The sequence below is a fragment of the Candoia aspera genome, chromosome 12, assembly GCF_035149785.1.
Source record: "Candoia aspera isolate rCanAsp1 chromosome 12, rCanAsp1.hap2, whole genome shotgun sequence".
Classification (NCBI taxonomy): domain Eukaryota; kingdom Metazoa; phylum Chordata; class Lepidosauria; order Squamata; family Boidae; genus Candoia; species Candoia aspera.
The window spans coordinates 6,708,298-6,733,813 of record NC_086164.1 but is presented as its reverse complement, the minus strand read 5'-3'; the positions used below and the strand labels follow the sequence as shown (position 1 = coordinate 6,733,813).

Below are 25,516 nucleotides of genomic sequence, written 5' to 3'. Positions count from 1 at the left end.
TAAACTGTGATCCTCCCCCATGGAGTATTGTTAGACATTTCTTTATAAAATGTAGCCATGTATTTGTATATGTCTTTTATTATGGCCTTAATCATAGTTTGCCATGCCATCCAGATCCAGGTGGGGCAGTCAATTGGAAATAAATCCACCTTTCAGCCTCAAGAGACAGGAGGTGCTGGAGCAGCTGCAAAACGGGCCTCCCCAGACCCTGGATCCCTGTGTGGGTACAGGACAGTTGAGAATAGGGACATCAAGTGTTTGGCGGACAGCCGAGCCGTCTCCTGCCCCATCACCGGCTCCATTTGCACAACCAATATTTTTTTATTTCATTGTTTTAAAAGGCCAGGAACAGTTAGTGAATTAGTAGCTCCAAAGGTGCTTGGAATATCAACCCAAATGTCTGTTAACCACCCCTTCAGAGCCAGCGCTTTAGCCGGTGTCATCTGGCTCCAGATGATGGGTAAATAGCTGACCTGGGGCTGGTCCCGGCCGTGGCCATGTTCATATTTATTTATTTATATTTCGAATTTAGTCACCACCCATCTCACTCAAAGAGCGACTGGGGCGCGGTTTACAATAAAGCTAGAATAAATAAAGGCCAAAATGCAATACAAGCAACATTCTTAAGTAAAAACATAAAACCCAAGACAGAGACGTTAAAAACGACTTAAGTTAATTCGGTTGCCATGCTGGAAAGTTACCAATCCTGCTGCTATCAGGACAAAGACTGTTGCCTTCACAACTGCACAAAATGTTATCTCCCCATTGCTGGTTAAGCTCATTTTCCTTTCTGGCAAGCCACTTTTCTTTTTATTCCTTTCTCTGTGTCTTTATCTCTCTGTTGCTTCGCTCCGGGCTGCTGAACTTTTTGGCAGCCGGTGAATGCACCAAACTGGATACCCTGGTAGATTTTTCCCAGCCACACCATGCTCATACAGTTGTTCAGAACCCGCCCCCCCCCCATTTTGCCCCCCCCCAAGATCCATCCTTCCTTCCACCCTACAGATTATCTCTACCTTTAAATAGCACTTCTTACATGTTTAGTCGCCATTACTTATATTGCTTGAAAGGCACTTCAGGAGGATTGTGACCCTGAGCAGGGGTTTAACCATTGTAGCAAAGCAACGATCAATATTATTGGATTATTGGGTTTTTTGTTTGCTTGATCTATGACCAAGAGTCTGGCAGATACCAAAGGTTATTTCATTGCCTATTGCTAATCCAATAGTTTTTGTCCTTCTCTGCAGCTGTTCATCTCTTTGACCTTTTTCATGGAACTAATTTCTTCTCCTTTTTTTAACCACAGCAGCCTTGAGAGTTTCCTCTTCATTTATTTTTATTTAGTCCTGTTTTTTTAAAAAACACTATTTTTGTAGTTTCTGGGTTTTGTTCTGCTTTTCTCGATAAAAAAAAAATTCAGAGAAAGCAAATTAAAATACCAGTGACAGATACGTAACCATGCCCAGGAGAACTGGACTATCACTTTGAAGATCACTAGGTGACTTTTGGCCAGTTGTTTCTTCCCTGCTAAGCCTACCTCACTGGATTGTTGTGAGGATAAAGTGGACGGGCAGGGAAACTTATGCATACCATCCTGAGCACTTGAAGGAAATACGATAAAAATTATCAACAACTCACCTTAAAGTAGATGTCAATTAAAATGTGCCAAATGCCAGTAACATCAGCGCAGAAATAACCAATCTGGATTCCCTCCATGCTTTGGACTATAACTCCTAAAACTCTCTGCCAGTTTAGCCAATGTCTGTGGATTGTGGGAACTATAGTCCAAAACACCTGGAGGGCTTTGCTTAATGTTACCATAGATCAGTGTTTCTCAACCTTGGCAACTTTAAGATAGGTGGACTTCAACTCCCAGAATTCCCCAGCCAGCTATGCTGACTGGGGAATTCTGGGAGTTGAAGTGCACTTGTCTTAAAGTTGCCAAGGTTGAGAAACACTGCCATAGATCCTCCATTTCATCACTCACATTGAAACTCGCACAGTTCTTTCTCTCTTTCCCATCCCTGGTGATGATTTTCTTTTATCAGAGATTTTTTTTTCCTGCTGCAACAGTTAGATCAGCGATTGCAACTGAATATTCACAAAGGCGGTTGCCTCAAATGGCCACGCTCTCAAAAGGAAGTGGCATATTAGTAGTACAGCTTGTAAGCTTTCAAACTCTGCCAGTCTGCAATTACGCTGTGACCCGATATGATTCAGAGCTAGTTAAAAGCTACATTGCCTGTTGAGTCCATGAATCAGGTAACATAGCATAATTTGATCCCTGGCTGCATTTCTTTGTCATTTAAAAAATGAGTCAAGGCCTCTATTTTGGGCAGATAAATCAGCTCACGCCCGTCATACAATGACACCATCAACCATCCCGTAACTGAGCTGAATGCCATACTGGATACACCTCACTGCCGATGCAATATGCAACTCTGCGCCATACATTGGTGTTAATGGTGGTCGGTAGTGCTTTTCACGATAATTTGTTACCATAAAAAGTCAGAACTATGCATTACATCCATAATACTGTACATGCTAATGACTGGGAGAGAATTCTTTCATACTGTATACTATTATGATCACGAGATGGCTATGGTTTAACTAGTTTACTGAATTAGCTGGATTCACTCAACCAGCTCAACCAGTGTGTTTTGCATATATCATAAAACTTCAATTTACGCCACCTGTGTGACAAACTCTCCGCATTATGGCAAAGTGTGTTCTGTGAACCAAGGAGTGGGTGTGGCTTCTAGAAATCGAGTGAAAATTGTTAACCCAAGTTCATTCCCACAGCTAATATGTTTGATAGGAAAACATCTGTGAGAAAGGATTTATTTTTTTCAAACTGGTCAAAAGAAGAAAATGGCTTGACCGAAACTTTTATTTTGAATCTTAATTCCAAGAGGATTTTGAACTGAAATGAAACAAGGCATCCTGAGAATCCTATCCAAGCTTCATGCAGTAATGTACATTGGGTGGCATAACATATCATCTATCCACCTTGCCCTTGGTCGGCCCCTCTTCCTTTTGCCCTCCACACTCCCTAGCACCAGCATCTTCTCCAGGGTGTCCTGTCTTCTCATTATGTGGCCAAAGTATTTCAGTTTTGCCTTTAATATCATTCCCTCAAGTGAGCAGTCTGGCTTTATTTCCTGGAGGATGGACTCGTTTGATCTTCTTGCAGTCCAAGGCACTCTCAGGATTTTCCTCCAACACCAAAGTTCAAAAGCATCGATCTTCCTTCGCTCAGCCTTCCTTATGGTCCAGCTCTCGCAGCCATATGTTACTACGGGGAACACCATTGCTTTAACTATGCGGACCTTTGTTGTCAGTGTGATGTCTCTGCTCTTAACTATTTTATCAAGATTTGTCATTGCTCTTCTCCCAAGGATTCTTTGAGATGATAATCTCCCCCAATTTCACATTGTGATTTTATCGAATTTCACCTATAACCACCAGGTCTTTCTTTTGCAGAGCTAAACGGCTTTTCTATTTCTTTCGAAGTACGTATTTTATTTTGTCTCTTTGTAAGGCCCATATAGACAGCCAGAGTATAACCATGGTGCTGTGTATAAACAGTAATTTTATTGACAATGTGGAGCCTAGTGGACTGGGAATCCCTGGTCCTCCAGGAAGTTGCTGATGTTACAACCCCAGCAATTTCTTACTCAATTGCCAAAGGTGAAGGATATATAAGTTGGAAGATGCATACACTGAATTCAACAGAGCAAGCACCAAGTAGTGGATTACTAATTGTAGTCAAAAATGAAACAATAGGAAAACTGGAAGCCCAATGCCACCTATATGTTACATTCATTTTACATTCTTCCATTCTTCTCTAGCTCTAACTTGAGCGATGCTTGACTTCACATCCAGTCCTAACATGATTTGTATGACTGGAATTGAGCATGTTGTATGAATGTACCCATTGTGGTCTATAAACCATGGTTTACTGCTTAGCATGCCATACCAATTCAGGCAACTGTGGCAAATCCAACAAACCAATTTATAAATTAGATCCTTGAGAAAGATGCTAAAATAGGGTGATAGACAGGGCTCAAGCGTAATAATTATGGTCTTGTGCCTAAGTAAAAAGAAAAACAATTTTCAGAATATAAGAAAATTCACTTTATTAAAAATAGTCACTTGAGTCCAATTGCAAAACAATTCTGTAGTTTTATTAATTATAGCATTTCTAAAAAAAAATAAATCTGTCATAATATTTTGGAATATAGTTTCTCAAGACAACATCTTCATTTTTCCGTTAAAGATCAACCATTATTTACAACCCAGTTCATTTATACAGCTTGATTCCAAAGCTCCATATTTCACTGTGGATTTACATGCAACATATAAGCATAGCTTATAAACTTTGCCAGATTCATTCATGAAATATTTTTAAAAGGTAAAAAAGTCAACTACTGTGAAGGAAGGCCCTAGGTATCTTCCCAAGTAAAACAAGTTCTTGCTATTCTGTGTGTACAATGGGATTACAACAAAAGCCACAAAGGTATAGTGTGAAGAACAGCGTGCCTGGCACAGCTCTTGCACAGTTTTGATCACAGATTAAATTATCTCACCAAGCAAACTCAGGAGGAAGAGCAGGGTTAGATCCCCTTCGAAATATGCAACTTGTAGATAACTATTAAGGAAGTGGGACCAGTGGGGGAACGTTCCATGAAAGCCAAATTAAAATTTTAAAAAATTGGCAGCCGTCCAGGGTCTGGGGGACACCACGGCTCCTTAAAGCAATCAGGCTGTGCTGCATGGCAAAGGAAGATGTTCAGGAGTTCTAGCAGAATGAAGGAAGCCCAAACGGTGCAGTCAGTATCTTGTTCCCCCTGTGCAATCCCCATAAAATGTCAACAAAAGTTATGAATCTACCTCTCCAGGCCAAACTGCAAATGTAGTGTCCAACAATCATCAAGCCAAGGCCTCTATCCCATCAAACTAAAACAGAGCAGCTTCTACAAAGAGACCAAGACAAATCAGGATTTCTGACCCAGCTGCTTCGTTGTGACACCTGTTTGGCCATCTTGGTTAGTGGCATTTCAAATAAATAAGTAAATAAAATGCAGCAAACCACTTAAAAAAAAAAAAAGGTAAAATAGCTAGATTATTTTAGCGAGATAGGAATCACGAAGTACATGTTTACTAGGAGGAAAGGAATCGGGTCACGCTGATCTCCGTGATCAGGAAGCACAAAATTAGGAGGAGGAGGGATATTTCAATCTCAAAATGGGATCTATTATCAGCTAGTGCTTTAGAGATTTTGCATCCTAGCATTCCCTGTTAGCAATTTAACCAAGGCGAAGGAGTCCCTGAAGTAAAATTAACCCCCATCACACTTACTCTTCCGGAATTTAAAAATATGACCTAGTTCTCACTCTTTCTTCAACAAGGAGGCAACAGGGATGGTGTTTGATTAATGTTCCATTCAGCTCACATTTTGTTACCTGATTGATTGCAAGTGGGAAACGCAGGTAATCCACGTCTGAAACTGTACTCTAGTACACCAGAACAACAGCTCAATTCTACACATCCACGATAAAAACTCAAGCCATGTTCATGCATCACCCTAATCCACCGAGAAAAGGGAATGAGGACGCACATACCACCATCTTACCCAAACTGATGTGGAGCTCATTACCCAAACTTTGCCATGACATCTGGATCCAAGCATGTCATGTTGTATTTGTGGAAACTGGAATGTGCAACGAAATCCAGTTGTAGGTTTCCATTCTAGTTTCTGCAATTTCAGCCACTCCACATACGGATGACATGCTAAAGCCCAGGTAAGCCTTCAACTGGGATAGGAAGGGTGTCAAGAGGGTGGCTCCTCTTTTCTGCAATTAAGTTGGTCATGTCAAGAAGGAAGCCATGGGATTAGCATCTGCCTTCCAAGAGAAAGGCAAAGGAAAGGTGGTTGGATTTGCAAAATACAACTGTTGGTGCTGCTGCACCTGAAAAATCTGAGAGGATATAATGCTAGGTCTACCTCTTCCCTTGTTCTGAAATAGTCTTCACCCCCTTTTCCACTCAGCTGTTTTTCACTAAAGTGCTGACCTTGTGTCTGGCTTATACTGCTTCAGACTGCAATTGGGATGGACAGAAGATTGGAAAGACGTTGGTATTGCATGCAAAAACAAAAAAAGGAAGGCGACTTTCAGATGGCCGTCAAACTTTCAGGAGCATGTTTCGCAATTCTCTAAGAATCTTAACGGAGGAAGGGCACAGGGAAAGACCTCAGTATCCACCACAACAGCTGTTGTCAAGTTCTTGGTGCACTTGCATATGTTTCATTATCAGGAGATTAAACACTGTGAGAGAAAAGATCAAAGAATACCAAGAACCCCGCAGTTCCAACATGAGTTGCAGATCCTCTCCACTATTGAAAAGGCTCTTCTATGATGAACCCTGAAAGGATTCTGGCCCCAATGTCAATAATGCCTGATTGCAAGCTCTCAGGTTCAGGCACTAAGGCTAAAAGTACATCCACTTTAATGGTAGAATTAAAAACCCAATCAACACCATCTCAGTGATTCATACCACGACACAGCGCATCCAATTAAAGCTTATTCTCACCAAATCCATTTTTGAGTCAACACCTGCGTATCTGGGTCAGCGCTTGCTCTTTAATGGAATCTCACAACTGGCACATCCAACTAGGGCATAAAGATCTTCTGCCTGTTTTCAATGATCTTACAACACCACGGGCACTTTTCTACCACCTCAGCACAGTCTTGGCAAGCCAGGAGGTGTCCACAGGGAATGAGGACCACTGAGATGGGTTTATCCATACAGATCTTGCAGATCTTCTCTTCCTCCAAACGTTTCAACTTCTCTTCAGTGCTGAGATCTATTGGGGGAAAGAGATTTCAGGAGTCATCAACGTAGGCCGTGCAATAAAACTTAGAATTAAGGAGTCATCAACATAGGCCGTGCAATAAAACTTAGAATTAAGGAGTCATCAACATAGGCCGTGCAATAAAACTTAGAATTAAGGAGTCATCAACATAGGCCGTGCAATAAAACTTAGAATTAAGGAGTCATCAACATAGGCCGTGCAATAAAACTTAGAATTAAGTGGTGCCCAAGAAAAGAGGTTTTTCCTACAGTGGTGCCATTGCCCAGCTGAAGGAACATTCTTTCAAAAAACACTCTTATAGCTCACTACTACATTTCAGGCATCAAGTCAACTAGTTGTATTTGCCCAACCTTTCCATCAATCTTACTTTGGGTTTTATTGTAGAAAGTCTATGCAGCATCTGCCCATGAACAAAAGTTCTGCCCCCAACTCAGAGTTTACCATAGTTGCTTTCTAGCATAACAACATTTTGTTTAGCCTGCAGACAAGCACTGGTATCTACAACATTCACCTTTCTGCAGATTATTTCCCAAACGTGCACTGGATGGATTCTCTCTCTGGGCACCGATTAAGTCCGTGACAAGAGCCTCAACGGATCGGTAGTGCTCGGCCGAAAGGTAGTGTTTTCTTTCCACCGTTTTCCTAATTTCCTCCTTGCTGAACCCCATTTGCAATGCACTCTGGACCACCTGGTTTTGCAATTGTTCCTCATCTGCAAAAAGCAAGAGACAAAATCTCACGAAAGCAAGAAAACCCAGCTAGGAAAGCACAAGCGGACCTTGACAGATGGTTGGATTCACACATTACACTAAATCAGGATATTTAATCAACGGTTTGTAGAACAAATGATACAGTGGCCGGATTTGGGTATTACACGTAGCCACGTTGAGTTGGGTCAGGTACCACATTAAACCAAAAACAAGCACATTCAATTACAGCTTATTATTATATACCATTGACCCACCCAATGAGAAAGTATCCAAATGATATAAAACTACTATTGGATCCTTCATTCCATCTTAAAATAAGAAAAATCAACCTTGGTCAGTTTCATATTAAGTTCAAAACCGTATTAAAAAACTATTTAGTATGATTTTTATATATAGCTATACATCTTAAGACTGGGGCACTTCAGGTGAGCTGGGACTAATCCCCACCCCAAATTTCCAACCTGCATACAGAAATGCTCACAAGATTTAATTAATGGATAATGACAGGACTTAATCACTGTCTACTATAAAAATATTGAATTCTGCACTAGGATCTCCAAAATATGCATTCTCAGGGAAATAAAATGTACTCCCCATTATTTCTGACTGTGAATCCCAATTATTGAATTAAAATAAAACCCCAAAAGAACTGTTCTTTCTTTCTAAATATCAGCATATTCTAACTTAAGGTTCAGTGTTTTACTTATGGTATTTTTCTTCCTGCAAATTTAAAAAGTCAGGGTCAGGTCCGATACTTACATAGCATCATCCTGCCTAATTTACTCCAAGATTAGACTGAAAGTTTTGCCAGACAAAACGAACTTTTTCTTTGCAAAACGTGTGTAAATGCAATTAGAATAAGATGTAAGACTGTTGAATTAAGACTGCAGATTTGGAGATATCCTTAAGTTGACAGCAAGTAATTAGCCTGATCACAACTGAATAGATCAGAGTATACATACCTTCAATAGTTAATACTTTCTCAGACTCGTCTATCTAAATAAAATAAATAAATAAAGGTGATTTTTTAGATCCTTGTTGCACTAGATTAGAATCAAAGGACAATTTCTGCTGGATTCATTCAATAAATACTTGGACAAGAACTAATGTAGTGTCATTATCAATAGCTTCTAGTACAGCTTATTTATTTACACTGACCTACCAACTTTACTGGCAAAGCAGGGATAGGCAAACATTTTGAGTTGGCAAAAACATCTGGAATTTTGAAAGCCCATCATGGGTGCTTTCACAAAATGGCTGCCAGAGTAGGTGAACTAGTCACAAAGTGATGGGTGTGACCAGTCATGCAACATCTGCTTATCAAGCAGGCAAGCTGGTAAGATACTTGCTGTTACCTTTTTAGCCTTGCCCATTTCTAAGACATAAGGCGTAACCTATGCTTGTCTTTTGTTTTGGACAAGTGGACAGACTTCCCAATTAACCACCAAGCTGACACCCATCCCCATTTTTACTATCTACAAGGCCCACTTAACAACTTGAGATCTTCTTTTTTAAAAATAATTTTATTAAAGATTATAATCGCAATAGTAAGGACAAATAGGAAGGAAGGAAGGAAGGAATATAGTAAAGAAAAAGAAAAGAAACATATAAACAAGTGACTTCCAACTTTCATCACAACAAGTATAAACAATTTTGGTAACTTTTCACCAAACTTTTCACCTCTTCTTAATTTACAACCAATTATCTCTTCATTCCATGTCCCATCTCTTACCTATAAACAAATCCATAAAGCATCATCATTTCAGTCCTGGTATCAGCAAAAGTCCATTAACAACGTATCTATTTTAACCTTGATCAAATAAACCAACTTTATATTCCTCCCCTTTACGTCTAACAATCTTAATCTTTAGTCCATTCAAGTAATGTCATAGAACTTTATTTTTTTTCCACTTTTTTACCCCTTCTCAGAAGATTCATCCAAGCTTTAAAAAAAACCTCTTTTGTAAATCCAATATAAAAGAACTATCAAGGTAATTCACTTGGTTTATTATTTGTAATTCCTTTTTGATTTTTAAAGCATCAACTAATCTCTTTTGTATGCTCAATGAAACATCTTTTTCCATGCTATTCTTACAGCCCGTCAGTTGTAGATCCACTTTCAGTGCCAACCCAGTCTCTGCCTTGTCAGATAAAACTTGTTCCTCTTCTGCCATTTCTTCCAAAACATCTTTTGATCACAGTCTATCCATAGAAGCAAATATCGCTATTGATATTGCTAATATTAACTCAGGATTCCATTTTTCAAAAATACCCTTCAGTATTTCCAATGTTATAATATTTTGCATCATTCTGTAGCTCTTAATCAAGTTTATGTATTCTTCTTCAATTGAAATCTTAAGTTCCCTCTAGTGTCCAATTTTTAAAACTGTTTATCTCTTTTATGTCATAGAAAAAATTCAAAATAAGTCCCACAAGAAGGATTATTTATAATTAATTCCAAAATCTTATTTCCTCTGGAAATCCAGTATCACCCAACACCTTGAGATCTTCTTGATATTAATAATAATAATAATAATAATAGTTTATTTGGTCGATGACCAGCAAATTTCATTAAAAAGATGCAATACCAAAGTAAAATTGTATTGACGAGATAAAATGCTAGCATTACAAAGATAAAACAACACATAAAAATGTGACATACACTGCTATAATGGTGAATTACTTGTGCAAGTCTAAATCTAAAATATTATAGACTATGAAGTAAAATATATATCATTTAAGAACAAGATAGCTCGTATGTGTTAAATCTGAAGTGATAAATAAAACAGAAGTGATTATCGCTATAACCAATTATGTCCTATTTTCGTTGCGGCAACACAGAATTTGGCTACTGCATAGGTGATAAATGGTTTCAAATCTTCTAGAAAATGGTTCACATGGAAATTGACTGGTCTTCCTGGAAATTTCATATACACAGTCTGGATATCCCTTTACAATGTAGCAATGCATGCAAAATGGTTTCAATCTCCTTGTCGCCTTTTGATTTTTAAAGCATCAAGCAATTTCTTTTGTATGCTCAATGAAACATCTTTTTCCATGCCATTCTTACAGCCTGTCAGTTGTAGATCCATTTTCTGTGCCAACCCAATCTCAGGTACCCTTGGTTAATGGGTTTTGGAGCATCTGCCTTGCAGCAGTGCAGATGGTAAGATGTTATGCCTGGCTTTGAAAAACGCTATTCTTAGCTTGGGGAAAGTTAGATTTTGAAGAATCCTTGCTGGTTCCCAAGGGCCCTTATTGGTCCAATTTCTACCACGTCAGGGCAGCCTATTAACTTCTGGTTATAGTCTGTTGGGACGCGGTGGCGCTGCGGGTTAAACCGCTGAGCTGTCGATCGGAAGGTCGGCGGTTCGAAACCGCGCGGCGGGGTGAGCTCCCGTTGCTCGTCCCAGCTCCTGCTCACCTAGCAGTTCGAAAACATGCAAATGTGAGTAGATCAATAGGCACCGCTTCGGCGGGAAGGTAACGGCGTTCCGAGTCGTCATGCTGGCCACATGACCCGGAAGTGTCTATGACAACGCCAGCTCTAAGGCTTAGAAACGGAGATGAGCACCGCCCCCTAGAGTCGGACACGACTGGACTTTACGTCAACGGAAACCTTTACCTATTATAGTCTTATAGTCTTCCGGTTATAGTCTGGTTTCTCTTCAGATTGTATAAATCTTTCGCCCTGAAAATAAAGCCAGTGCTAGAACTTGTGAGAGGTTGTGGGAAGGTGGCAGAGGCAGCATTCAGTGGCAGTGAAAAAAGACAGCCCAGCCTAGATGTGGGATCCGTGGGAAGGACATGCTTCAAAGAGATTATGTCTTAATTGGCCTGCTATAAGCGTGCCTGGGAATTTACTCTTTTAGTTTTCAAGCTTAGGTTTCTACCCCTGACTAGCATTAAAGATGCCTTCCGGAAGTCCCTGTAGTTCTTGCCTCTTGCGTTTGCCAGCTCCATGAAGGCTGGTGCTCTGCAGCACATCAGCTTCTCAATTATTTATTTTTACTAAAAAAAAAAAAAATTGGGGAAAAAGATAAAAGTGGGAAAGGAAATCCAGTGGCTTCCTGGGAGCCACTTGTAGACCGGTATCCAAAGGCACGACCCCAGCTTAACGTAAGAGTTTGCCATCGAAATATTCTTCAAAACACAACCCAAATAGAGGAGAGAGGAAAATAAGCAATTCCGGATCCTCGTTGGCTTACGCTGTTACATCATAATGTCCCATAAGGACGGGAGGGGGAGATGTTGTTTGGGGAAGGGGATGAGCCAACTTGTAGCTAATCCAAGCCTGACTAAGGCAGGTGGCCAGATGGTCTCATCTCCCAAGGAGAAACGACCCAGAGGGGTCCTGGTGGTTGCAGGAATACAATTCAGAGAGGGAAGGAGACAAAGAGCGAACGCTGGTAAGAGATCCGGCAACAATATGCCAGAGCTGACTTGATTCTTTTCCTCTAGAAACCCTTGAATATTACGCAGCAACCAGCCCTTCTGCACGCAGACACTCCCAAATACAAGGGGAATATTTATAGCTGACCTATAAATCTCTGTCCTTCAAACTGGACCAGAGCATTCTCTCTCTTTCGTCTAAATAGACAGACAGACACACTCTCACACACGCGCACAGGCAGCTCCTGACGTCTTCAAGTGACAAATATCACAGTTTGTACTTGTCAATTCATTCCCGTGAGCAAATCGCTTAGACGTCCGGTAAGAAGAGCACGGCCAGGACTGTTCTCTGCCATCAACGAGAAAACAGAAACCAAATAAGTTAAAGGTGGCCTTTTCCGTGGCGACAATTAACCTTTTCAGCTGCGTATGGGAGCACCATCTGCTCATGCAAAGACAGCTGGAGAGACCGCAGGATAGCAACCCAAGCCTTTCTACTAATTTAATTGGCTCAGGGCGTGCATGATTTAAAATCTACATCCATCCGAAAACAAGAGTCCCTGTGGAGTTTGCTTGAATGCCTGGCGGAAGCGAAGGGGAAGGACCAGGAGAGGAGATACTTACAGCTGATTCCTGTGGCAAAGGATTTAAATGAACGCTGTTCACAAAAGCCTGGCCCTTTTCTTCTCCCAGATATTTGCACCTAGGTACAAAATGTGGGGACAAAATGAACCACAGCCGAAGGCCCTTAAGCAAGGCAATAATCTAATTCACACTTCACAGTAAGTTAGTTTCTTTTGGCGAATAAGCCGCCCTTATCTGGACTCACACAACACGCTGTGCCATGAAGCGTGATGTAGAGGCTGCACGTACCTTCAAAACTGATCCAGAAGTCTGAGGATGTGACCACCACATCTCTTGCTATGCGTGAAAGCTTTTCTCCCCCAAGCATCCATATGAGCAGCACCCAATGTAACAAATCGCCTCTTTAAAGCAGCCTCGCTTTTTCTATCCCCCACTCACACATAAGCCAAAAAAAGTCAGGCCCTTTTAAGAAATTGCCAAAAAGTATTGCACTCAGGCAAGGCCCAAAGTGCTTCTTTCAAATCCTTGTTTTGAAGAACGCGCAGAGCCGTTATCTCCTCCTGCTTCCTATCCTACCTGCTGCTTGCTTGTGTCAAGAAGGACACCAACTTCATCTACTCCAGGACAGCTTCAGGCTTTAAGCAGCAGGTGGTTCCACCCCCTCCTCCCCCCTCCAATAGAAATGGTTTCATCTGTTTGGAGAGTGTCCGGGAGATGGGATGCTACCATGCCGCAAGCAGACAGGTGTGAGAGGTTATGGGGAAGCTAGGACAGGAAGGGAAGAGAGGATAGACATGGACAATCAAGAGAGGAAAGGGGACTCTCTTGGCACCTTATATTGTAAGTGGCAACTCAGCCCAGGTGGCAAAAAAAGCTGGGAGGAAGCATCTCAAATAATTCAAAGAAACTCTGCCTTAGTGAACTCAATATAAATGATGGTAAGACATTCCTTTTACAGTTTCCAATATTCTCTAATTCCTCCAGACTGGCACTGATCTTGCCTAGCTGGGTACATACAACACCCCCTCCTGAAGATGTGGACTATTTCTCAAAGGTAGGACTTTCCCTAGTGGTGGAGGTAACCTTGCCCATGAAGAGGTCCCTTCTTGTGAGAGATTGAAAGGAGGTAGAGATAATAGAGAATTGAGATGTAGAAGATGAATCCATTGGCAGCTTATCTTATGAGCAGCAATGTAGCCCACATGGCCAGAAACCTGGGAACAAGCACTTCACCTCATTCGAAGAGTTTCCACTTTAACAAGTGCATTATAAATGAGGGTGGCAAATTCATCTCCCAGTTTCCAAGGTTATATATTTACCTCACGTTAGGATTAGAGGCATCTTGCTGAAATCTATGTAGTTCTTGCTTCCTGGATCTTGCCCTGCATGGAGCTTGACATCCAGAACACGAGGGGAGTTAAGGCTCCTGTCATTTTCCTATTCACCTAACCAATCGATGCTTTCTGGGGTTCCAACACACATACTACCAGCCCCATCTGGACACACCGGGGAATGTATCTGGCCAGAGTCACACACCCCTCCTAGGGGAATCTGATTCATGTGAATGCATGTTTGCCTACACACAGGTATCTAAGTTAGCTTTCGCCAATCCAGATGTGTTAGGACTTCAATTCTCAGAAACGCCAGCCAAGAAAAACTCTTTCCTGCTCCCTCTCAATCCTTCTTCCTCTGGTTGGGCTAGTTTTGACTATTTTTTTTATCTTTCTTAAACTGTTACAAGAATTTTTCTTGGGGCTGAGAAGACAGAGGTGCAAAGCTGAATATTCCAGGAGTAGAACATCCTGTCCCTCCTCCAGGCCACAATAAGCTGGCTCTTCTACATCCAGAACCCCACAAATTGCTTCCAATTCAAAATATACACTTCTTGGAAGCCTGCAGGCTACCTCCGCAACAGTTGTCCAAAGCTTTCCACTTTGAATGCATTTGGTTTTGCACATCCTGGAGCTGAGGTTCTGGTAAAAACATTGTGAAGCCCCCCTCCCAAGATAGAATCTGAAATAAATGAAATATTCATACCCAGGGTACCATCTTGCATGCTCCTCCCATGGATCCTCACCAGCCTTCCACTCTTTCAAACCACCACCGCAGGAAAAGCATTCAACGCTGTCGCCAGTTCCTGAAAAAAGCATCTTGTACGTGAAAATGAACTGTGTCTGCAAATACTTTCTGCACTGCTGACAAAACTCCCATTCAGAAGTGGATTTTTCTAGTCAACCTCCAGAGACTATTGTCTGTTACAGCACACGTTTTACAACCGGCAACCAGACAAAGGAAACAGATTTCATCCCCTTTGAGTGTCTGGAATAACTTGGATTTAGATCAGCCTTCCCCAACTTTGGGGTGGCAAATGCAATGGAGACGACCATTCTCAATAAGTAGTCCCAAATTACAGTCCAAATCCAGCTCCTCCTCTTTGAAACTGATTCCCCCTTGAATCAGTTTAGAGTCTGGTCTCTTGTGTTTAAAAAGGCCCTTAATGCCTCTTTTTTGACTGACCTTTTCTTCTCAGGAGCAATACTGACACCGGTTAAACAAAGGTAGTGCTGGGAACAGATCATGTTAAATTATTGTATCATTTTAGTGTTGATGTTGCATTATACTGTTCATTTTGTTTTGCTTGTACTGCACTTAGCTGTAAGTGCGTGCCAAATAAAAAAAAATAAAGCTACCATTGCTATATCTGGATGATGTTTGATTGAGGAAGACCAGTTGAGATGGTTCCCAGATCGTTTTAACATAAAATCCCCAAGCAACTTAAAAAAGACAGGAGATCCTAGTTCAACTCCTCACCCCAAAATCCGTTTTATTGATGCAGGAAAGGAACTAGGGAGTACCACAAAGGACATCGCAGCACATAATTCGGTCCCAACATTTCTAAGCTCATGTTCCATCTCTACACTGGAATATGAATACAGTACTTGTCAACACCAGATCTTCCAGTGCAAATCAGTTCTGAAACAGTTCTGAATTTTGTGATTAACCTTCTAAAGGCTCCTATTTTTAGTTCCCAGCTGACTCTAAATCAAATGAGATAAAAAGACCTGCACAGAAGCAAGGACTGTTAAATGTGTAAACCTATTAATGCACTGAAGAAAAGGGGAGAAATTGTACTGTAACTTAATCTCCTGTTACAGGAATTATCCCAAGTACTCAGTGTACAATATTTTCTTGTGATTAACAGTCCAAAAATACACTACTTTTAGCTCAACATCTGCTGAAATGATCAGGAGCAGCTTTTCTTCAGATCAAGAACTGCTAAAATGATCAAGAACATACACGATTAACCATGAGTGGTCACAGTCAAATTAGAAAATTGTTCCAAGTTGGTGTCTCTTGTCTGTGGGAATGGCTAAACTTCTGTATTTTGTTTGCACTGACTTTTCAAGCAAGGGTTCTGGTTTTCTCCTTCTTAAGAAGTGAGAAGCTGTAGTTTGTTCTCAGCTGCCAATGTTGGTTTGTTCAGGAACAATGAATCACAGATCCTTATTTGCAGGACACGAGATCGAGATTCTGTGAATAACTGCGCTCGTCTTAAACAAGTCCATACCTGAATATGGTCATTATATAAGATTATCCAAATGAAAAAAAAAAAACCTAGTTCACTCTTCACTATGCCATAGTTTAACCAGTTTATCAAATAAACTACGATTTGCTAGGTTCATTCAACACATTAAGCCTTAAGTGAACCCTCTATATGGTTCCCACTAAGATTGCTTATGACAAATATGATGTTGGTTAAGGCAAGCAAACATCTCCTTCCTTAAGTCCCAGAGACTTGAGAAACAATAAACCCTGTAGGCTCAGCCATGAAACATTTAGGCCAGTGTTTCTCAACCTTGGCCACTTGAAGAAATGTAGACTTCAACTCCCAGAATTCCCCAGCCAGCATGGGAGTTGAAGTCCACACGTCTTCAAGTGACCACGGTTGAGAAACACTGGTTTAGGCAGTCAAGGAATATTGAAGAAACTACAAAAATTTACTAGGAAGTGAACAAAGATTCTGGAAATTAAAGCCAGTGTACAATAAACTCCTCCCTAGAAAGCAACTATGTTTATGGAAGGCTACCTCCATGTTCTCTCAATATACCAGTCTTTGTAGTTCTACCCTATGACCTCATAGATTCCACTCCATCTCTGGCCAAACATATATGCTTAACCCAGTCATATTGGTCAATCATATGTATATTCTCCTGGGTATAACTTTATATCAAGGAGTTGCATTCCCAGCCCTTTTCAGTTTTGCTTTTGCTGTCTCCAGGACCACAATAAACAATAGGTGCATCAACGGAACAGGGTGCTGGTCTCTGTTTTAAACAAATTCTTGGGAGAATTTGCGAGAGAAATTTCTCCTACAAGATCATCCAGGAAGACGTACCTATAGCCGCTGTCGTCTCACTGGCGATTACAAATTAAGGCTTTCTGAAATGCACTCTCTCCTGAACCGAAGGAGCCACCTACCTTTTTCACCCTTAAAAACACTTTCAAAATGCATGTTTATATGCAACCTTCTAATCATGAATATTCTTAAGTCTGAATGGTTACTTTCTTGGCTTTGATTCTGCTTTAGGTGTCAATGACTAGACCACCAGGAGCTGGCAGTATAAAGAGTGACAACTCAGTACGTAAAACAAGGTGGTGTGTTGGATTATTGGATTGTGAACCCAGCCAAGGCGACCCCCTGCAAAGTCCCGCGTTCACTTACCTAGGCTGTAAAAGCCCGCTTGAGCAAGCCTCTCCTTGCTAACCAAGGAATTCCATGCCACAAAAGTCTTGAGGCGGTTTGCAAAATCTGCCATAGATGGCTTATGAAGGTGGACCCGATGGGCGTTGTTTCTCTCCAGCTGTGCATCCCCTGACTGGTTTGGAACTGTCCCAACATTGCCAACATCATGACCAAGGACAAAGAAGCATCTCGGGAAATGACGACGGTGCTCTGACCAAGCCTGATCACCGGGTTCCCAGTTTTTCATCTTGCCCCCACAACAGAAGCATTCAACTTCATCATCAACGCCTCTGTAATAGAGTCCAGCATTGGCCAGCTCCTTTGGAGTGACCGGCGCGTAGGGAGGCCAGCAATGAAAAGATCTCAGCCGGATCTCTTCATTACACATGACAGGATTCTGGGGATAAGGGGAGCCAGAGAGATCGACCACTTGCCTGGTTCTCAGTAAGTAATCTGCCTCAAAATCAGGGGACAGATCGAGATCTGGTGGGACAGAGGTGGCTGCAAAGCAGGTTTCTCTTCCAGGAGGGCCATTTGGGACCACAGAAAGCAGATGATGCTGTTCAAAGCTAACATCATTGATAAACTGGCAGTTTGGAGAAATGTCTTTGTGCCTTCCAACCACTGAGTCCCCCTGTTTCCATCCTTCTAGGGTTGCAAGACAGCTGAAGCACCTGACTTTGTCTCCCTCTCCAGTGTAAAAGAAACCCGCCTGGGCCAGAGCCAAGGGAGAAACAGGGCAGTGACTTGGAAAATTGGCAAACGTTTCTCGTCTGGAATCCAGCTGAGCCAGCTCTTGGGCAGGGTCCTCCGAAGTGGGGCCGTTACATGTCATCCCTCTTTAAGGAGGAGTTTCCCACAAATTTCCTAAAAAAAGAAATGCAAGGTTAGAGATAGGCACTATGAACATAATGCTTAGTGTCAGTAGGACATCATTTCTTAAAATACGTTTTATTAAAAGTTTTGCGAAGAACATAAAAACTAACACAAACTAATGAAGAGTAAAAGAGGCAAAGAAAAAAAAAGAAAAAGTGCAGAAAAAGAGAACAAAAAGAAATAGAAGAAGCTTCCAACGTCTTCTGCAGCAAATATAAGAACAATTACATCGATGAGGATTCTCAGTCATCCAGGTAAAATTGTCTGTAGGTTGAGTCATGGCAACTAAGTACAATTACAAAATTAACTCTTACTCTATGGTTACAAAAACCCAAAAGGTCACTTCTTTCTATCATCCAGTTCTTCTCGAATCATCAAAACCACAAATCATGAGTGCATCTTTTTCCGTTTCATGCAAAAAGTCTGTAAGGGGGTTCCAGTCAGTTAGTAGGACATCTTCAAAGCACCTTTAACTTGAGAAGTAAGGTTGGACAATTGGCGGTCCCCCCAAAACCTCAGAGCCACCTCCACTGTTCCTCTAAAAAATGCCACTGAATGTTTTTGTTTTTAATGTGAGAGAAAGAAGAATTATGATGAATAAATTACTGAACTTGTCAAATGCATGGGGATTAAGTTTATAGGCCAAGGTTTTTCAACCAGGGTTCTCTGGCACCCTAGGGTTCCGCGAGAGGTCACTAGGGGTTCCCCGGGAGATGATTTATATAAAAAATCATTTCAAATTCGGGCAACTTCACATTAAAGAGGTAAACTTCATTCTTTATTTTTAGTTTAAGAATGCTGTCAATGCATATATACAGCCCTAAACATGAAACAAATGTCCTAATTTTGTAACTTCTGGCTTATATTTGAGCCTGAATGTGCAGGGGTTCCCCGAGGCCTGAAAAATATTTCAAGGCTTCCTCCAAGGTCAAAAGGTTGAGAAAGGCTGTTATAGGCTGTATTTCATTTGTTACAATTTAAAATCAGATGCAATTTCAACCAAATGGAATGTCTCTCCTGATCCTACCAACTGTGCACACCCACTTTTTGGACTGTCACTTCTGGCACACTTTTTATCAGCCCAGTAAATCCTGTATCCTCAGAAAGTCCCCATCCTAGTATAGAACAAGATGCTCCAATCCATATTACAAACACAGGGCTTCATTTGAGGATGCCTTCTCCAAGCCCTGCCTACATTTGATCCGTTTATAGTTCTGTATAACGTGCAACTCCAGAAAACGGCGCTAAGTCAATCATAGCTCAAATGACAACTGATATTTGTGTCTTGCCAACTAGTTGGTGGTTGTTTCTCTGTTTTTCTATGCTACCAGCCCAAAAACAGTCAGGGTTGAAGCCAAAACGCTACGCCACCAAGCAGAACTTAAATCACACCACGATCACTCCAAGCCCTACAGTGGTTGTTTTCTTTCCAGCTTAGTGTTATGCACCCAAAACCCTCTTCTGTCACCTTGAACTCCTCTGTGAGTTTCTGACATCAACATCAAATCAAACTTTCTTCTTTCCCTTTCTTTGGCTTTATTTTAAATAAACCCTCGTCCAATAAAGAGGGCAGGCATCCTTGAAAGCTTGCATCCTTTCCCAATCATCAAGTGACCTCGCCTAACAGAAACTTTGGAATTTCTTTTATTGGCCAGCAGAGCTCAATTTACTTTGCCCGAAGACCATTCTGGCTGAAAATCCAGATTTCCCCCCCCCCCCCACTTCTCAACTGAGACGTGGAAGAGGCAGTCCGAAGGATTTGGAAATTTCCTACAGCAAACTCCCACCCACGTGATCGAAAGGGGGTGGATTGTCGTCTAGTCCATCACCCGCTTCCATATTTGCCTTATTCCGACACGGGTCAACAATAATAAAAAAAAATCCATACAATACCTCCCCTTGCCGTTCTCCAAAGAAAGGGAAATGCAAAGGTGTTTTTTTTCCCCCCCTTCTTGCCATGTTTGTTTCCAGAGATTGGTTAGGAAACAGTGAGCAGGAAATGATGCGTTGAGTCGTAAAATCGTCAGCAGTTCAACCAATCTCTAATTTGGTTTTATGGCAGGAAGAACTTTATTCAGCCACTCCACTGGGTAGCCCCTAACATATTTTCATCTATCAGTGCCATAAATTTATGGCTCCCGAGAGCCATAAATCAATATATTAAGCTCGCAGGTAATAGCTAAGCGAATGGCAAGCGTTCACACGCACAGGCCAGCGCACCCGAGGGAAGGGTACCGCTGCGCTCCCCAGAAGCCCCTATTCCTGCTTCTCTTTCCATTCCCTCTTACACCACTGCACGTTCTAATAAAAGCTGGAAAACGAAATGGGAGGAAAAAACCCGACTGCAGAATGCCGGCTTGTAAGCTGCGTGGCCCTAATGCTGGGGGCGTGGGACGGGTCCCCGCTGCCGCTACCCGCGCGGACGGGGAAGACACGAGCGCGCGAGGACTAGAGGATTTCACCCGCCGCCCTCGCCTTTAAACCCAGCCAGCGCCGACAAGGTGGAAGAGGTCAGCCGCCCGGCCAAAGAAGGGCGCAACCTCGCTTTCGTGGCCCTGCCCAGCTCCGGGTGCGCGCGTTAGGAGCGCGATTCCCACGACCCGCCGCGCCCACGCGCCCTTTGCGGGCCGAGGAGCTAAAGTCCAACGCCGCGGCTGCCAAGGGGCGACGGGCGAGGCGCGGCAGGACTCGGCGCCCTGGCCCTCCGCCTGCCGCGGAAGGCACAGCCGAAGCAGCCCCGGGCTCGGGAGGGCCGGAGGGGAACCGGGGCTTCGGCGGCAGGAACCGCCGCGCTCGCGGTGCAACCCGCCGCCGCGAGGAACGAAGGCGGCGTCGGCTGCTCCCAGCCCACCGCGCTGGAAAGCCCATCCTCCGCAGCGCGCGGGTCCCCGGCCGGGGAGGATGGGGCTTCCGGGTGCGGGGAGGGCGCCAAGCGGGGGCCGCGTAACCTCCGCCCGCACTCACCCCGCTGGTCCCGCGACGCCCGCGCCTCCGCCGGGAAAGCGCGGCGCCCCGAAGATGGCCGCTTGCCCGCCCCCGCCGAGTCTGCGGCCGGCCCCGAGGAGGAAGAGGCGCCTCCCCGCGGCCTCGGGGAGGAGCCGCCGGAAAAGCCGGCGGGCGGGCGGACGTGCGCTCGGCCCCGGCTCCCAGCGGTGCTGCCTTCCCACCGACCGCTTAACCCGCGGGGCGGTGGGATGAAGGCGTCTGCGGCCCAGCGAAGCAGGCGGCCCGCGTTCCCACGCGCAAGCGAGCACACCCCGGCTGAAATGCGCCACCGAACTGGGGGAGCGTCCGGCATGACCCCCCGACGCTTGTCCCGAAACCTGAGCTGACCGTCGTCGCGGGAAAGCCGACCCCAGGATTGCAAAAATGCAAGAGGGGATCGGGGGCTGGATGAGAGCTTGCAATGTGCTAAAACAAGGGCGGGGTGTTCCCCGGCGCGTTGGACCCCAAACTTGGGTTTGGCTGGTCAGAGATTCATGCAGACGTGCTTCTCGGGTTGCTGGAATAACCCGGTTGCCTTGCTAAGCACCGCGCGGAGCCACCAACTAAGCAACCGCGGTTTTGCCAAGCAGGTTGGGTGGTCTCGTTTTAATGGACTTGGAAATAAACAGTCCGGATGCCTTCCCACCCCCCCAAAAAAGGATGAGTTCACCCAACATGCTAAGCTACATGTAATCATTTTTTGATTACAGCCAACTTACAGCTTAATCATAGTTTCCTCTGCTCAGTTTCCTGGATTTCGACTATACACTGACCTAACTGCACAGGCTGACCGTGCACGGGCCACACAAATCCGGTTGGCCTCCTTAGGACTGAGTGTGGAGTGGAACCCGGCCAGGGTGCTTCCTAATCCCGGTTAATATCAGGCACACTCGCTTGACTCACCACACCAACTCAGAAAACTGGGGTTTGTCAACCCTGGTTTATGGTTTAGCATGTGTCAATCCAGCCAACTGTGCTTTGTGAGCCAGGATATGAGGCTTCATACAGCGGCCTGATTCAGCGGACAGCGACCGGGGAGGGAACTCCGGCCGGGCCCGCAGCGAACGGACCGAAGCGGATTCTCCGGCTTAGTATTGATTCTCTGGTTGGCGTGCCCAGCCCAGCCTTTCCCTTCCGCCCGCTCGTTGTGCTGTTTGACGTCCCCGCCGCCGCCCTCCTCCCTCCTCCCGCGTGCTGCAGGCTCGCTTTCCCGGCATGCCTGGCGCGGCCGTCTCCGCCGTCCCCTCTGACCTCGGGCCCGTCGTCGTTCTCGCATCCGGGCTCTCCGCGCCACACGGGGAAGATGGCGGCGACATCCGCGGCGGCGCTCCCGGCCGAATGGATCCGGAACTGGGAGAAATCCGGCAAGAGCGAGTTGTGAGTGGGGGGCGAGGAGGGAGGCGTGGGGACGGGGCGGGTGGCCTGGGCTGTTCCTCGGGCCGATCCCCCTCCCCGGCTAGGCCTTCTGGCCCGGGGAACCCCACTCGGGCCGCCGCTCCGAGCCCCGGTGGTTCCGCCCCCTCCCTTGTTTCAAGCCCGAGGCCCAAGGCCGCCTCCCCCGGCGGGTGCCTTCGCGGCGGCTGGGACTACAACCCCCAGCATTCCCAGCCGGCACTGCCCTTGACTGTGCCGTGGGAGGAATTCTGGGAGTTGGAGTCCAGCCCGCCGGGAAGACGCCAGGCTGGGCAGCCAGACGCTTCTTTCATCCTTCCATAGTCCCATTCCCCCCATTTTCTTTCTCTCTCCCCCGAGATCCACTTGGGCTTATTTCGCACCGCTGCAAACTCCGGCGTTGCCCGCCCACCCAGCCCGTTTGAGCATCCAACCCCTTTTCGTTTGTCTTCTTTTGCTGGGCTAAAGCTTGTCAAAATCTGTCACTTTGCTTAGGCTAAGATTGGATCGCATTTCTTGTCTCCCCTTTTTAACTTCCACCGCTTGGTACCCTTCCCAACATTTCCTCTTCTTCCCTCATTGGAAGAAAAAAATTAACAGAAAGGAAAACCGTCTACGAAGATATTCTTACCGAAATGAAATGAAGTGCTCGTTCGTGAGCCCATTTTCCCCCCTTTTCTCACCTGCCTTTGATATTTCCCAGAACTTACATTGTCTAATCCTCCCAGTGAGATTTATAGATTTTAAGGCTAATAGATAGTGTTTCTGTCTTAACACAGCGGTTGAGTTAACAAAATCAGGGTCATGGACTGGTGACAAGAACATTTGTGAAGGATTTCTTACATTCTGAAATTAAGTCCAGTTGAGCTCAATGAGGATTATTTCTGATGTTTAATATTGTTCTGTAAAACTTGCATTCCCCTGTGTAGGTTGGAGACTTCATCCATGTATCTAGTCACATTTATTTTATGCTATTGCCATGCAGAGCATGGTTTCTTCAGCTGAGCACTTTAGGAGTCACCCTCAAAGCTAGTTTCTCTTTAAGTGAAATATCTTTAGGCTACCTTTTGCTCCACACAGGAAATTTACAGCAACTTTGGAACAACATACCAAATTAATACCATTATTACCATTAAAATCTGAGAACAGAATCAATATATGGTATTAAATGCATTAATAGATTATTTATAAAATTAAAAATAATTTAACTTTTTTTTTTCATTTCTACCTATAACTGGGAAAAGATGTTGCCTGTCTCACTTTCTGAGATAATCCCACAGTTTAAAGGTTCATGCAGAGAAAATCCTCAGAAAACATATTAGTTGTGTATGCATTTCATAAAAAGCCAGAATCCTTAAGAAATTTCGTTTATTGTAAGTAAGTAAATGCTGTTTGAACACTCACCTTTTGGCTTTTCCTATTCATTAAATCTACCTATGGTTGATTTCTATGCAAATCAGAAGTTCTGTGATATTTTCCACTTAAAGAGCCAAAATCATACATGTTAGCCAAGAAGAATCCAGAGTAGCTAGTTTGCACATAACACTGACAAGCCATAGATACTCATTTGGGTTATTTTAGCAGCTTTTATTGGTAAGGAAGAGACAAGTATGAATGATGGAGCAGCGTACACCAATACTCTTCAAATCATGGTGTGCCCGACTTCTTTGCAGTTCTACTGTGATTTAAGATTATTAAGGTAACAGTGACTTCCCAGATGGAAAGATGTATTAGATAATATTAGTTGTTGTTTTTTTTCAATGGAGGCATCAAAAGTGCATTTGGCTTAGAAAACTTGAAGTATGCATACATGTAAGTGGAGGCCAAATCATGGTGTGCTTTCTAGCCACAGTGTTATTCTTGAGCATTCTTTGGTCAATAGCTTTAAAAATATGGACTGGTCAGTGTTTTATTGGTGTGGATAACTTGCCACTTGGCTGTACTTCCAGGTCACCCTAAATTACAAGGTCACCATATTTTGGCTCAATGTATTATGCAAACCCAGCCCCTCTGTATGGTTCAGCATGCTCAAAAAAGCGGATCAAATGTGGAAACCATGGATAAGCATGGTCATTTACTTAAAGTCAGATTTACTTAAAGTCAGCTTTTATGAAGTACCTGTAACATATCAGTGGAGTCCTTGATTTAAACAAATACTTTGAAACTTTCTTTTTTTATGTGCTGATTGACTTTATTTAAGTCATCCACCCTAATTTTATGTGAGAGGATTCAGACCAGAAAACACAGCTGTGGAAACTGTTTCCACACTTAAATTTCCACAAGAGAACATTTCTAAATAGGTTTAAGCTGGACAAGAACATTGACTTGTTTATGTAACTTCTCCGTTCACAAACACAACTGCTGCTATTCCCCAGATGTCCCTTATTATCAGCTCTCCTGCCTGCTATATTATTTGTCCTCTTAATTCTGTGCTGGAGAAATAAATCCACCAGAAGCTAAAATAGCTTCTGGTACCAATTTAAGATCCCGTGTGTGCTTGCTTAAACACGGATCTGAACATTTTCATTTGCGGAAAAGTGTACTGTGATTGATATGGGAATTGGGGTTCAGATTGTTGGAATCTAAATTATATATATTTAATGTAGATCAGTGCTGGAGATTGACATTTTAAACCAACTGACAATTATAATTCCAGTAAGTAACACGCTTCAATATTATTTGCGTTCCTTACTTTAAGGAATATTAATTAGTAGAGATGTTCCCGAACTTTCTCGGTTCATGTCACCCTTAGTTTTTCCATGGCACCTCATAGTTCCCAAACTTTGCATCTCATTACTCTGGGGTGCGACAGCACAGTTTGAGAACTGCGGGCTTAACAGAACTGTGAATTTACAGGGGCACCACAGGATATTTTACACTTTTGAAGGACACGCAGTGATATTAGGCTAGTTGTTTGTGCAGTGTCCAACAGAAAATGTAAAATCGCCTGTGGAA

General features: G+C 43.4%; 2 protein-coding genes across 7 annotated transcripts in view; one reads left to right on the top strand and one right to left on the bottom strand.

Moving 5' to 3' along the window:
• Positions 1–5,108: 5,108 nt before the first annotated feature.
• On the bottom strand, positions 5,109–22,443 carry XIAP (X-linked inhibitor of apoptosis). Of its 5 annotated transcripts, none has more exons than XM_063313403.1 (7): positions 22,421–22,443; positions 17,288–18,175; positions 14,602–14,701; positions 12,604–12,682; positions 8,550–8,583; positions 7,389–7,589; positions 5,109–6,868 (listed from the first exon to the last, which is right to left on the bottom strand). In XM_063313403.1, the coding sequence occupies exons 2-7, from the start codon at positions 18,141–18,143 to the stop codon at positions 6,675–6,677; spliced, it is 1,464 nt and encodes a 487-aa protein (XP_063169473.1). In that variant the 5' UTR covers positions 18,144–18,175; positions 22,421–22,443; the 3' UTR covers positions 5,109–6,674. The 5 variants fall into 5 exon arrangements, with proteins under 5 accessions (XP_063169473.1, XP_063169474.1, XP_063169472.1 ...); XM_063313404.1 differs by lacking the exon at positions 22,421–22,443 and adding an exon at positions 21,943–21,965; XM_063313402.1 differs by lacking the exon at positions 22,421–22,443 and adding an exon at positions 21,149–21,223.
• Positions 22,425–25,516, top strand: part of THOC2 (THO complex subunit 2) — a 44,374-nt gene continuing 41,282 nt past the window's right edge. Inside the window, exon 1 of one of the 2 annotated variants that reach the window (XR_010068642.1) lies at positions 22,425–22,546. Coding sequence is in view for 1 of the 2 variants with exons in the window: in XM_063313400.1 (XP_063169470.1) it covers positions 22,473–22,546 (74 nt within the window). In the remaining variant the exon portion in view is untranslated. The remainder of the gene's footprint in view (positions 22,547–25,516) is intronic. The other variant, XM_063313400.1, reaches the window with a different exon arrangement.